This window comes from Manis javanica, chromosome 2, assembly GCF_040802235.1.
Source record: "Manis javanica isolate MJ-LG chromosome 2, MJ_LKY, whole genome shotgun sequence".
NCBI classification, from domain to species: Eukaryota; Metazoa; Chordata; class Mammalia; order Pholidota; family Manidae; genus Manis; species Manis javanica.
Genome location: NC_133157.1, coordinates 16,991,770 through 17,005,650, shown reverse-complemented (window position 1 = coordinate 17,005,650; position 13,881 = coordinate 16,991,770). Strand labels below are relative to the sequence as shown.

At 50.4% G+C, this 13,881-nt stretch overlaps 1 protein-coding gene across 8 annotated transcripts in view; it reads right to left on the bottom strand.

Annotated features, from left to right (window-relative positions):
* ASTN2 (astrotactin 2) overlaps positions 1 to 13,881 on the bottom strand; it is an 836,776-nt gene that overhangs the window by 240,482 nt on the left and 582,413 nt on the right. For 5 of the 8 annotated variants that reach the window (XM_073225555.1, XM_073225566.1, XM_073225560.1 and 2 more), the window contains exons 14-15: positions 3,980 to 4,084; positions 2,126 to 2,250 (exon numbers count right to left, since the gene is read on the bottom strand). In XM_073225555.1, the coding sequence (XP_073081656.1) occupies positions 2,126 to 2,250; positions 3,980 to 4,084 (230 nt within the window). The remainder of the gene's footprint in view (positions 1 to 2,125; positions 2,251 to 3,979; positions 4,085 to 13,881) is intronic. The other 3 variants (XM_073225572.1, XM_073225575.1, XM_073225577.1) reach the window with 1 other exon arrangement.

The window sequence follows — 13,881 nt, the reverse complement described above, 5'->3', positions numbered from 1 at the left end:
CAGCTTCTTGAGGTCAAGGCCATGGTCTGTATTACCCCTCCTCCTACTGAGCCTAGAATGGAGCCTGCACATAGTGGGCTCTTAATAAATACCTATTTGCTGGCTTACTTAGTTGCTTGTATCACATTCCTGATCATAAATGCATCCCTGATTCTTACTCTAGCCATGACCCCCATCTCACCCAGCTCTCTCTCCTAGATCCCCACCCAAGGATTAGGAGTAAAATGAAGTTCTGAGATGGGGGGAGGGAATTTTTTTGGAAATTAAAAAAACAGCATTTAAAACACTCTTAAGATATAACAATTCCCTTATTAAGATGACTCCAAAGATTTCCCAAACCAAAACAAATAATCCTAACAATTTGTACCGCTAATGCAGGAGCATCACATGCCAAGCATTTTACATCCATGATCTCCAACTGTCACCACAATCCTGAGGAATAATTGTTATAGCCCATTTTTTTCAGGAGAAGAAACTGAGGCTCCGAGAAGGAAACTGCCTGAGGACATACAATGATCAGTGACAGACCCAGGGTCCTTCCCACTAAAACACAGTACCTCTCCATGGAATATGGCAATATCTGCTTTGATAGGTAGTGAACTCCCCATCACAGGGGGAATGCAAGAAAGATGATCACTCAGTGAGGATACCGTAGACCTGATCTCCTCATCAGTAAGGAGGATTAGACTAGATGCCCCTGACAGTCCATGTCAACTCTGAAATTCTATGAACTTACGAAAAATGAAAATTAAGGAAGGCATGGCACTTTTCAGACACATTTTAAAAAGCATTTTTATATCTGTGATTTCATTTATCTACATCTGGGCCCTGCTTTGAACTAGGACAGGTCACAAGGTGACGTAGGATAGTGGATACATCATCAGCTTTGAGGTCAATTCCTGACTCAACTATAGAATAGTCAGGTGGCCCTAGGCTAAATTATTTATTTATCCAGTTTAAAAGGGGGCACGATAATGTCTTTGCAGGGTTACATGGATTGAGACATGCACAGTGCCTGGCCCCCAGGAGACCTGCGACACACAGGGACTCCCCCTGCTGTGCCACTTTGCAGGACAGGCTCATGGAGACTGGAGGGCTTGAACAAGGCTTCCAAGAGCTCACAAGTGAAAGAGGGGGTGGGAAACCGAAGTCGGCCATGCGGCAGGGTCTTCCCTCGCGGCCAATTTCTCACTCGGCGAGATGGCTCAAGCATCCATCAGGGTGTCCTTTCTCCCGGGGGCAGTGTTGTTGAGCTGTCCCATTACTGTATCACAAAGGCAGAGCCAGGGTTCCTACATGCAGGGAGAGTCCCCAAGAAAAGGGTAGAAGAGGAATAGGGAGAGGAGGAGCCAGAGCAGGAAGGGCATCCTGGGTGAGCGGACACCCAGAGCCTCAGGACACTGCGCAGGACAGCTTCTCAGGAGAGGGGAGAGGGAGGGTGGGGCCAGGCAGCGGCACAGGGAGGGAAAAGCGCAGGAGCCCGCGGCACCTGGTTCTCCTTCTGGCAGATGTGCTGTGTGACCTGGAGCTGGTTTGAGTCTAGATTCTGCATCTATGAAATGGGAAAAATAGCCACCCTACAGGGTGGCTCAGCACCCAGGTTCAAAAACAACCTGTGTAACTCAAGTGTTTTCAAGTGAGAGAGGCTTCTGGTTGAGGAGGTCCACTGATTTTCCTTTAGAATTGATTTAAAAATAAACCTAGTGAGATAAGTCAGACACAGAAAAGCAAATACTACATGATCTCCCTTTGATGTGGAATCGAAAAGAGGTGAAGTCATAAAAGCAGAGTTGAATGGGTGGGGGTGTGGGGGACATGGGGGGATGCTGGTCAAAGGATGCAAAGGGGGATCGGATGTATGGCTTGGTGGGCATATTAATAATACTGTACTGTGTACTTGAAATATGCTGAGAGAGTAAATCTGGCCTTGGCTCAGAGTCTAGGGTCTCAGGAAGCCCCTCGTTCCACAGAGCCCACAGCAGGATTACAAGCAGGTCCCTTTCACAGCCTGTCCCTCATGAAGAAGGTGGCCTGGCAACACTTGGGTGTGCTGAGGACTGATTGTACCCAGAGACCAGGCGTGTGGCCAGGCAGGCTGGAGAGCGGTCCAGCATGTGCGTCTTACCAGTGAGCAGCTGGAGGTCCGGGAGGGGCTCGGAGAGGACCCCCCGGCACTGCTCCTCCACCGGCAGTGGGATCACCAACAGCCCGTCGGCCAGCTGAGGAAAGTCCTTGATGAAGTTGTTCTCCCTGTGGAGAGGAGCAGAGACACTACCAAGTGGAGGAAGTGGAGGCAGCTGGGGGCTGCGGGGCGGGAGGGCAGGAAGCTTGTGGTCAGAAGAGAGACTCTTGATGGGCAGGTGGGAAGCTTTGCTCTGATGCCTCTGGCTCCCTGGATCCCAGCTCTGAGAATATGGTGCTAATGATAAGCTCTAGAATCTGGCAGGCTAGGGGCCAAATCCTGGCCCACCACTTATTAGCTGCATATCTTGGGCAAGCCACTGGTCCACTCTGAACCTCAGTTTCCTTATCTGTAAAGTGAAATCTCAGAGTAGTTGTAAACATTCAATGGGTTGAAGCTGACAACTGCTCAAGCCACAGTCTGCTGCTCTATAAACTGTAGGTCTGGCTGCTGAACATCCTCTTGCATGAGCAGTGACAGTGGGGAGGAGAGCACAGGGAGCTGTGAACAGCATGGAGTACTTGAAGAAAGAGAGGACAAGGTTAAGTTGGAGAAAGGGAAGGCTTGGAAGAATGGGTGTGTGTTTCTTAAAGTAGGAGGACCCTAAGAGATATTTTGGATCAGATTCCTTTTATGGATAGGGAAACTGAGGCCTGGAGAAGGGGAGTGACATGCTCAATGTCAACCACTGGGTTAGATTCACACCCAGGTCTCTCAGCTCCCTGGCTAATGCTTTCTCCTGTCCTAACTTCTGCAGGTACCTCTATCTCTTCCCAGTAGGGCCATGCCAGGAAATAGAAGACAGACCTCTGAGTAACCTCAGAGGATGCAACCCTGAACACAGGGGATCCTAGGGTGGGTAGGGTGGTGATAGTGCATTATAGGGAGGCAGGCTTCAGTCTTCTGGACAATAGACCTGCCTGAAAACAGAGTAGCCTGCTAAGACAGGTGGTAAGCTTCTGGTTACTGGGAGCAAACAAGCAGGGAACTTGACAGCTACCTGGCACGGATGGTATTGTGGGCATTTCTGCATTAAAATCTGAATTTTGAGGTCTTTTCATATTCAAAGATGCTCAGAGTTAGAGATACCCATTACAATCTGGAGAGAAGGAAATGGAGGGGGAGAAGAACAAAGGGAGGAGACATTTATCACTTCATTTGGCCACCCGGAATGGGCAACTTTGAAATAAAAATCAGAACAAAGAAAAAACAAAAATAGGTGATGTTGAAGTGAAGCCTTTGGGGCCTGGGTCTCAATCAGTTCTAAAGCACCTGCACAAGTGTCCAGGGGCCTGGGTCACCTTCCTGCCTGTACACCACGTCCCCATGCTCCCCACGTGGGCATCGGCGCCGCTCGCCATCGGTTCATCCATGCGGCAAACACCTTCCCTGAGTCTGACCCCTTAGCAGCTCAGCGTCCAGAGGAGGAGACATTAGGCCCACCTTCATCAGCACCAGCATCGGCACCATCATCTCTGACAAGTCACTGCATCTTTATAATTTGCTAGGATCTGGCTAAGCTCTTCACAAACATTTTATAATGAACCTCCACAGCAACCCCACACAATAGCTTTGTTATCTTCAATTCACAGATGAGGAGAAAAGGAGGTTCAGGGTTAAGAGGCAGTAGATAGAATTGGGACTGGACCTCAGGCCTGTTTGATGCAAACCTGGTGAGGTAAGCAGCTGGGCCTCGGACTGCCTGCCGGGCATAGGCGTGCATGACGGTGAGTTTCTAGGTCCACGCTTGTGCGTATAAGCACAAGTTATTTTATGTGCCTGCATGTGTGTGCCCACCTGGCCTGTGGAGCTGTTCTTGTTTGTGCCTGTGATCGTGGCTTCTGCCTGGGGGTTTGTGGCTGGCCTGTGATTTGTCTGCCAACCTGGGCACGTGCTACAGCCCTGTGAATAGAAAAAGACAGCCTGTCAGGGGCGGTGGCTGTATCCCCAAGTAGCCTGTAACATTTTCCAGGGTCTAAAGGGCTACGTTTCCTCCTGTCTCCCTCATGAGGTGGCCTCTGGAGATTCACTCTTCCCACACAGATACTGCAGGGTGGCGGGCTGCCCCCATGCCCTAGTTATTCAGCATGCATTGAGCACACTCTTGGGATGGAACCCTGAGCTGGGCCTAGGGACCCAGAGACGGACTGGATTTGCCTCTTGTGCTCGAGATCTTCCCAGCCTTGCTGGGGAAACAACACATTAGCCACGTAGAATAGTCAGTGGGGCCCACCATCAGGAATTTGGGGTGGGCTGGGTGCTTCTGGGACCCTTCGCCCACGAGACCCAAGCACTCATTCTATGGGTGGGAGAGGGCAAGAGTGAGAAGGTAGCTCAGAGCGAGATGGCTCTGAAGGCCCTGCCCTACACACGTCCTAGCTGTGTAACCTGGGCAAGCCCCTCAGACCTCCATCAGACCACCTTATCTCCAGATCTAGCAATAATGATGACACCAGCCCTTCAGCAGTAGGCGAATGCACCAGGCACTGTACTTTACATTAGTCCTCACGCAACCCTAGGACATAGGCTGTGGAGACCCTGTTCAGAGGCTGAAGAGCTGAAGCACAAGGCAGTTGGAGATCTTGGGTGGTTTGCCCCCAAAGCTCACATTCGTCACCTCTGCTCTGTGACCTGTGCAGGCTGCCCAGGATGATGAACCAGAGCACCCACAGGTGTGCTGAGCCCACAGAGGTCACGGCCGAGAGAAGGGCCCTGCTAGTTCCCACCAGACTCCCCAACCACCCCCGGGGCTCTGCACTCCAGGTGACCTCACCAGTCCTCATGCCAGTGCCATGAGATGCCCACTCCCCCATCCAGCCAGTAAGGAAACAGGGCTCCCAGAGGTGACGTGGCTTCCCGGGACTTACACACCAGACGCCTTTGGGAAGAGCAATCTGAAGGCAGACTTACCTTTTTTCACCTTCCCACCCAGGGGTCTCCTTTTCAAATATTCCCTGGCAGTGCGTTTATAATTGCAGAGGAATGGGGCAGAGAGCCACCCTGTCTGTCCTCACATCCCTCTCCTCCAAACCCTCTGCCTTCGGGTAAACCAGGCTTGACTCTGTGGGCAAATCTGACCCTGAACTGAAGGGACAATGGGGGGCAGCACAGTGGGCGACCTCAGCACGGCCAGGGCCTGGCACGACACCCCTTCTCCTTGGAGGAAGGTTCTGCCACTGGGCTTCCAGGAAGCAAGAGGATCTTAAGGACGCATATGAGAAGGGAGAAGATGGAGGGGTGGGAGTTCACAGGCCAGTGTGGAGGGGAGGGAGGGACAGAGGCATGGACCAAGCGGGGAATGAAGAGCAAAGACCTCGGACTGCCCCTCAGGACCAGACCCTCGGCTGCCACCTGGGGCCTGCCAGGCATCCTGCATGGCCTCTGCCAGCAGAGGGCGCCCAGGGCCTTCGCATCAATCAGCTCTCTTGGGACGAAAATCACGGAACAGCAGCCACTGGGAAAGTTCCGAGGGGCCGGGCATCTCAGAGGGAACCCTGGCAGCCGCTTCAGAATCCACCCACCTGGGAATGGTGATGGGAGGCTGGAGGAGTGCTGGCTCCACCTCAGTTGTCACAGACCGAATTCAGATTCTCAGAGCTTGTGGGTGCATGTGTGTAGTAAACACCACCAGGCAACTAACTAATCCTAATACTAGGAAGACCAGAGGAAGAATGAGTAACATTTATTTATTCATCATATTTGTTGGCCATCAGCTGTGTTCCAAGTAGTGTGTGTGTCTGTGTGGTTTTAACTGCATGCCAACTCTATGAGACAACTATTATTATTATTCCCATTATGCAGATGAAGAGGTGGATGCTCAGAAAGGTTAAGGAACTTGCCCCACTGAGGTCCACAGTTATTAAGTGGTAGTGAGCAAGACCACTGGTAGCCGGTCAGGCTCCTGGCTTAATGTCCTTCACTCAGTAAGCAGACGTTCGGTGGACAAGTCTAACGCCGCGCTGTAGGTCACGCGGATCACCTGAGACCAGGCACTTGGGCTGCTCACCCCCAGAGCGGGGTGTGCTGGTGTGCACGTGTCTGTGTACACAAGTGGCTGCTGTGTTGCAGGTAACGGCAGGACCACTGTTTCCTTAAGCAAACATCTCCCCCCAAATATCTATGACATTGGTTGACATTATATGGAAACAAGTGATCAAATTTTTCAAATAGTAGATTCTGGGCCCCGGGAACCCAGGGCAACTCTGGGAGTGTGAGCTCTCATTCATTCCATGGACATTTATTAGGGTCTCCCGTGTTCCACAGACTGTGCTGCCACTGGAGGTACAGCCGCAATCAGAGGAGGTGCTGTAGGTCACGAAGACCGGGAGAGAATGCAAACCTGTATGAAGGTCCGCAAGGCCTTCAAAACCCGGCCCCTGCCTCCCTCTATTGCCTTATTTTATGAGCCCCTGTCCCGGGGCCCACTTCTCTCCAACTGTACTCACTTTCCCTAAGTTCCTCTTCTGGGGTATCCTCGCCTCCTGCAAGGGGCTCACTGAGGATCTGCCCTCTCTCAGGAAAGCTCTTTCCCCCCCCTCACACCTGGCCCACTCCGACTTGTCATTCAGAGCACACGATATTTCACCGCCTTTGAGAGGATCTTCCCAGGATCAGATCTCCTGCTACACTCTCTCAGGGCATCTCACTCTTTTTGTCCATAAAGAACTTCCAGTTTCTAACAATAGGTGTGCTCATGGTGACCTTGTTGGATACCGACATCTCCCACCAGACGGTGAGCTCCAGGGGGGACAAGACTGTGCCTGCCCAGCACAGTGCAAATTGTGTACATTGTGGCACTCAGTGAACACGTGTTAAAGAGGCAGCGGAAGGCCACCCAGAAACAAAAGAACTGTGTGTGCAACCTGCATTTTTTGATAGAGTCCTTCCTCATGTTTGTCACGGGGTTCCAGCATGTTTTAGGATCTAAGAGATATTGGAGATTTGAGTCTAAAATGCCAGCTCTTCCTTACATAAGGGGCTTCAAAACTCTCTTATCTTCTTCTGATGTCCTATGGGCCCAGGAACCTGGGCTCCTATGGAGCTCAGACAGGGGCTAGGTCCCCATGAGCTGGTGGTGACCAGATGGGAAAGGTGATCTCTCTAAGTAGGGGCTGGTTATATCTCCCTCTCTCGGTGGGCGTGCATGTGCATTCACACTGGGGTGGAGGTGTGGGGAGCGGGGTGGAGTGAGGAATGCCAGGAGCAGACAAGAGGCCCAATTTAAAAAAAAAAAAACCTCTTCTATGAAACCATTTCAATTTTCCCCAGTTAGAATAAATCTTTCCTAACACTTTTCCCTCGTGCATCTTGCTTGTGAATAGATTCCAGGTGTGGCCTTAGGGATTGGTCTGGTCGGGGAAAGGGCGTGGGTTCAGAGGTCATACAGACAGGGATCCAAAAGCTGGCAGTGTGTCCTTGGGGAGGTCACTTACGTTTTATGAGCCTTCGTGACTTCCTCTGTAAAATGGGAATAATGACTTTAACTTCAAGAGGTTTGGAAGAGGGTTTATGTAGAGTTACCTTCAGTACTGGTTCCTTTTCCTGAACCTCACACTAGATTCTGAATGTCTTCGAGAGCCTCAGAGCCCCCAGCACAGTGCCTGCTCACAGAACAAACCCCCAAAGCATCCGTTCAAAGGTGTGCAGTGGTGAGGGGCAGCTTCATCCCCCCCACGCCACCTGTGCATGACCTCTAAGTGATGCAAATGTGCAGAGCGTTTCCATGGAGGGTGTACCTTGTCGGGCGTACCTTGTCGGGCTTCCCTCTCTTCAGCCACTCTGACAATGACAAGCGAGGGAAACTGGCTCCCTCACCACCCTCCCCACCGGTCAGCAGGTCTTCCCTCCCTCCTGCCCCCATTTAAGAGTATGTGTGAGTGTTTTGGATACATGAATACACAGCCACCAGCAGGCAAGAGCCAATCACCCCTCAGTTCTGGGGAAATTAGCATTTAAATTGAGGTATATCAGGGAAGTAAATCATCCAAGAGCCAGCCAGCACTGCAGCCTTTTCTGAGCGGAGGGAAGGCTCAGAGCCTTGGCCTGCAGGCTGTTGGGTTTGCAGGGAGGGGGCCACTCTCTCTGGATCTCCCTCAGCTACCCAGAGCTTTCTAGAAGGGTGGCACCAAACTGTCAACACCAGTGGGGACGTCTCTTTTTTAACCAGGCCCCATCCCTTGCCTCCAACTACACTGGGCCTCTCTGCCAAGTGAGAAGTGACTTTGGTTGAGCCATGGTTTCCTCTGTGATAAGGAGCGCAGAGACCTGGTCCTCATCTTAGCTCTGTCACTGCGGATGGTTTGGGAAGCTGCTCCCTACCTGAAGAACTGGGCTAGATTTTGTATGCATTTTGTAGATGCTGGAGGCAGAGGGTCTGGTGATACTTGAACTGATTCTAATGCTTGTTTACATGGCCCCCCGTCCCCCAGGCTCTGGCCTTCATGGGGAGCAGCTGGACGCTTTGTCCTCCTGTGGTCTGCTTCCTAATTATGGGTCTGCATTTCAGTTTCATTTAAGCTCATGCACTACCGACTTAATCATTCTTTCAGTGAACCTTTCATTCACTCATTCGTTCACTCAAGAAATCTTTATTGTTTTGTACCAGACATTGGGAATTCAATGACAAAATGGGCATTCTCTGTCCTCCAGTGGCCCCTAGCCTGGAAGGAGACACGTGTGCACAAATCCTTCCTACATATGTGTGCAACTGTGTGGCAAGGTGAATAATGGTTTTGAAAATGTTAAAATGAAGCATTTTTCACTCCCCATAAATCATATTTGTCGATGGTACCACACCAGCTAAATCAAAGGCATGCATCCCTTAGATAGAAGAGCAGATACCATCTGGAAAAGAAAGGAGGCCATCACTCAGCTCTGCATCTTAAAGCTGACTGTAGTGTGTTGGGTCAGACAAAAGTTCAGGAAGCCAGCCTATGCTGGGAATGAAGCTTTCCTTCTGTATCAAAGCCAGGCCTGCCTGACTCAGGTCGCCACGTCTCATTCCGATATACAAGATGGTGCAGGCTAGGGTCTCAGGCGAGTTCTCACCAGCCGGGAAAAGGAAGGCCAAAACTTTTCTTTCTGCCACTAGTGCTGGGAGGGATGGCTGAGGAGAGAGATCCAGGAGACCAAGACTTCAGACCCGAGAGCCAGCAACCCTCTCTCTGGCCTGGAAGTCAGCACCTGCCTCCCCATTCAGCCCAACCTCCAGGATGGTGTCAAAAAAAGCTTAAGATACTAATAAGGGTTTGGGGAAAATCCCAGGGCAGATGAGCAGGAGCAATGGAGTTGGGGTTTTCTCCTCCAGACCCAGGCACATTCTGGGGAATCTGTGAACCCCTCTATCCAACAAGCCTGTGAGAGGTAGTAGGGTAGTAGGAGGCTGGCAGAAGTCGGCCTCTGAGCCCTGCACCCCCAGGACAGAGAAACTAAAGCAGGCAAGACTTCTTGGCATAATCCCCCTGCTCTCATGGAGGCAGGGATGGTGAAGGAGACCTGAGATTAGAACAAGGGGCTTCAGAGTGTGGGGACCCTGTCACTTTGGACTTTGGCAGTGGATTCTGAAAAATAGCCCCTCTCAAAAGACTGCTTAGGACCATGCCTATCACAGTGGGGGGTCAGAGCCAAGCTCAAACAGGAAATCACATAGTGACAACCGGCCATGGTCCAGCAGACTGTGTTTGTACTAAAGTGCTATCAGCACCCACCTGCATCCTGTGGCCAGGTGGCGGTGGGCAGAGACTGCTGAGTAAGGGACTGACAGGGCTGGCTGGCAGGGAGTTCAACCTTGAATGGGCCAACACCCCTAACAAGGACATTCTGTATCTTTGCTGGTGAGTAGAAATACTTTTTTGCTATCAGTGGAATGGAAAGATTGAGGGGAAGATTCTATCAGCTTTAGAAAATTAAGAAGACTGTAGTGTTTTGCATAACTCAGTTGTAGTCAAAAAAGGCTTGAACTCTTATGGTTATAGGTTAGAGTGATAAAGTTTAAGTTTCATAGAGGAGGTTCAGAGACCAAGGAAGTACAGAGGAGGAACACTTAACACACACTGCAGAAGTCAGGAAGGCTTCTTGGAGGAGGTGATTCTTGACTGAATAAGAGGGACTATTCAGGGAGAGAGAAGTGAAGGGGGGTGCAGGTGGGGTCCAGGCAGAAAGGAAAGCGTGTGCAAAAGTTCAAAGGTGTGTGTGTGTGTATGAGAGAGAGAGAGAGAGAGAGAGAGAGAGAGAGAGGTGGGGAGGGAGGAAGAAGACAGAACACTCACATGGCACATTCGAGAAATTGAAAGAAGCTAAGATTCAAGATGTAAATGCACTGAGTAAAAAGAAAAGATGGGCTGGAGAGAGGCAGGTAGGGAACAGATCTTACAAGTCTTCAAAGTGGTACTAAGGAATGTGGGCTTTATTCTGAGGGTGAGGAGACCCACGTAAGGTTTTAAGCAGAAGAGTGATACCATCTGACTAGAGATTTAGCAAGACTGCCTGCTAACATGGTGTACGATGGACTGCAAACAGGGAACAAGGCTGGACGAGGGGAGACCAGTTATGAGGCTCTGCAGCAACCCAGACAAGATGTGCTGGAGGAGCCAAATGATAGAACATCAGTCAAGGAGAGGCACAGATTTGGGAGGCACTCCGGAGGCAGCACCGGCTGCTTGGCATCCGCTGCGTGTGGTGGGCAGTGGCAGAGGGCGTCCTGGGGTATGTCTGGCAGTGTTGACTCCATCTCCCCGAGGTGCCCTTACTACTGAGAACCAGAAGCTTCGGACACCTCTCTCCTCCTTGACCAAGGCCAGGGAGCAGCCAGTGCGTTCTGGCCCATCGCAGAAGCCCTGCCTCCTTCCCACTTCTGCCGGCTGCCAGCCCACCTCAGCCCAGTCGCTATGTGTGAGACCAGATCTTGAATAAAATTGCAGCATTTCATACAAGCTTGGCCACCTCCAGATGGAGGCTCCCGGGGCTGCCTTCCTTCCAGGCTGCTTGAAGGCTCATGGATGCAAAGTCACTTCACGGGCTACCCGGCGGCCCACATATGGGGCCACACTTATCTCCCCGCTGCTCACAAAGATGATGAGAGAGGAGACGGAGGCATGGCCCAGAAGTGACTTACTTAAAGGCTCCTGGGTTTGCATGACTTGAACTGGCTACCCATCCGTATTCTTGATCTCCAACCCAGAGCTGCTTCCACTTACATAGTCTCAGATGTTAATAAAATGACCACTTTTTTTGCCTGATTTCTCTAAACTGTGGGCTCCTTCAAAGCAGGGGCTACATCTGTTTCTTCTTTGCAACCCCTTCTGAGCCTTCCTGGGAGTCTCCCAGACAGACCGCATGGTGCCATCTCCTTCAGGAAGTCATCCCTGAGCCCCTTCTTTGGAGTTTCTGTTTCCACAACACTTGACTTTGGCTTTGATCTCAAGATATGCAACTCTGCCAGGCATAGCTGTCCCTGCATGTCTGTTTCCTGCTCCAGGCTCTGTAGGTCCTGGCTGCAGGGATCTATTCAGCTGATTCCCCTCTCAGCCCCCCTCATCTACACACCCCAACTGCTGGGTCTGGTGCGAATACAGCTCATACCAGCTGCCTGTTCTGGTATAGGCCACATCCCCTCTCCCAGCGTCTGCCACAACAGCCTGTTACCTGCGCTCTCAGCGTTCAGCTTGCCCCTGCAATTCATTTACCACCATGCAGCCAGAATGATTTCCTAAAATGACAGTCCTAACTGAAATATATCACTGGCTCCATGCATTACTGTTCTGTGGTTGTGACAGATCACCAGAAACTTAGCAGCTTAAAACAACATACAGTTGTCACCCTATAGTAGGGCAGGTCAGATGTCTGACATGGGTTTCTGGGCTAAAATCAAGGTGTTGGCAGGGTTACACACTTTCTGGAGGTTCTACGGGACAACCTTCCCTTGCCTTTTCCAGCTTTCTGAGACTGCCCACATTCCTCGGCTCCAGGCCCCCTTCCACCACCCTTAAAGCTGGTCAAGGCAAGGCAAGTCCTCCTTGAATCACAGCGCTCAGACTTCCTCTCTGGCCTCCTTCTTCCACTCTAAGGACACTTGGGGACTACACTGGGCCTAACTGGGTCACCCAGGATAATCTCTCTATCTCAAGATCAGTTGATTAGTAACCTTATTTCCACTGGCACCCTGAATCCCCCTTTCCCATGCAAGGTAACTTACTTACAGGGTCCAAGGATTAAAACATGAATGTCTTGGGGGCCACTGTTCTGCCTCTCATGCCCCAGTTTTTGTTGTTTGTTTCCAGGAGAGCTTTGCAGATGCCTCTCCCTTCATTTGGGGGGTTCGATGTCCCTCCTCTGGGTTTCCACAGCACCCATCCTTCCTTACCCTTGCATTTTCACAATGAACTGTTATTCCTGGCCACTCACTGTCTCCCTCACTGGACCAAGGGCACTTGAGGGCTAGGACCATGCCTGTGTTATTCACTGCTGTGCATCCAGCCCCTGCCCAGTGGCTTAAGCCCACACTAGGGGCTCAGTAAGTGTTTATTCAGTGAATGAATGAATGCCTCCTCCCTGAACAGAAATGTCGAGGAGACAATCTATTCAACTGCTGTACTGCAATCTCCTTCCTGTGGGGCCGGAGTCATCACCTTATTCAACTCCACCTCCCTACTCACCTCATCCTTTCTTCCCTAGAAATCTAGTATCAGAACAACAAGCATCTAATATCTAGTGATTTTTGACAAAGTGCTAGAAATTATCCTAAGGACTGGCATGCATCTTATACACCGAGCAACCCTGTGAGGTAAGTACTGTTATTCTATTTTTTTTTAATGCAGGAGCAGAAATATAAAGAGATTAAGTGCACAAAGCTAGTAAGCTGGACTTCGAATAGTCTAACTCCATATTCTTAAAAACTATGCAAAAATATGCTAGTAGTGTTTAATTTTGCCCCTAAAAGACATGCTGAAAAGTAAGGGTTGACTCATTGAAGATCCAGTGCTGGGTCAATGTACCAGATGAATGCTCACATTAATAATGATAAGTGCTCTTTATTGAAAGCATACTATGTGTTAGGTGCTCCACAGGATTTGTTTCTAACCTTCTTGTTACAGACTGAATGTGTGTGTGCCCTCCCAAAATTCTTAACTTGAAATATAATCCCAAGTGTGATGGTATGAGGAGATGGGGCCTTTGAGAGGTGCTTGGTCATGAGGGTGGGGCCCTCATGAGTAAGATTAGTGCCTTATAAAAAAGGCCCAGAGAGCTCTTTGTCCTGAGGTGCTATCTATGAACCAGAAAGCAAATCCTGATTCTCACCAGCCACTGACTCAACCAGTGCCTTGATCTTGGGCTTCCCTGCCTCCAGAACCTTGAGAAATAAATGCTGGTTCTTTAAGCCACCCAGTATGTGACATTTTGATGTAACTGCCTAGAGAGACTAAGGCCCTTGTAACAATCTTGCGAAGTAGGTATTATTTTTGATAATGGAGTTAGGGAAACTGGGGTTCAGTGACATGAAATCACTTTCCTAGAGTTGCATGCAATTGAATCAGTGCTGTCAGTCAGCTCCATGCCACCATCCATGCTCCAGCCATGCTCCCTGCTGTCTTTCTCTCTTCTGCACCACCCTCAGGCATACACATTTATGTATGCACATGTGCATGCCACACACACATACACATGCATACAGTGTGATGCCTGACTTATACACTTCACAGGCC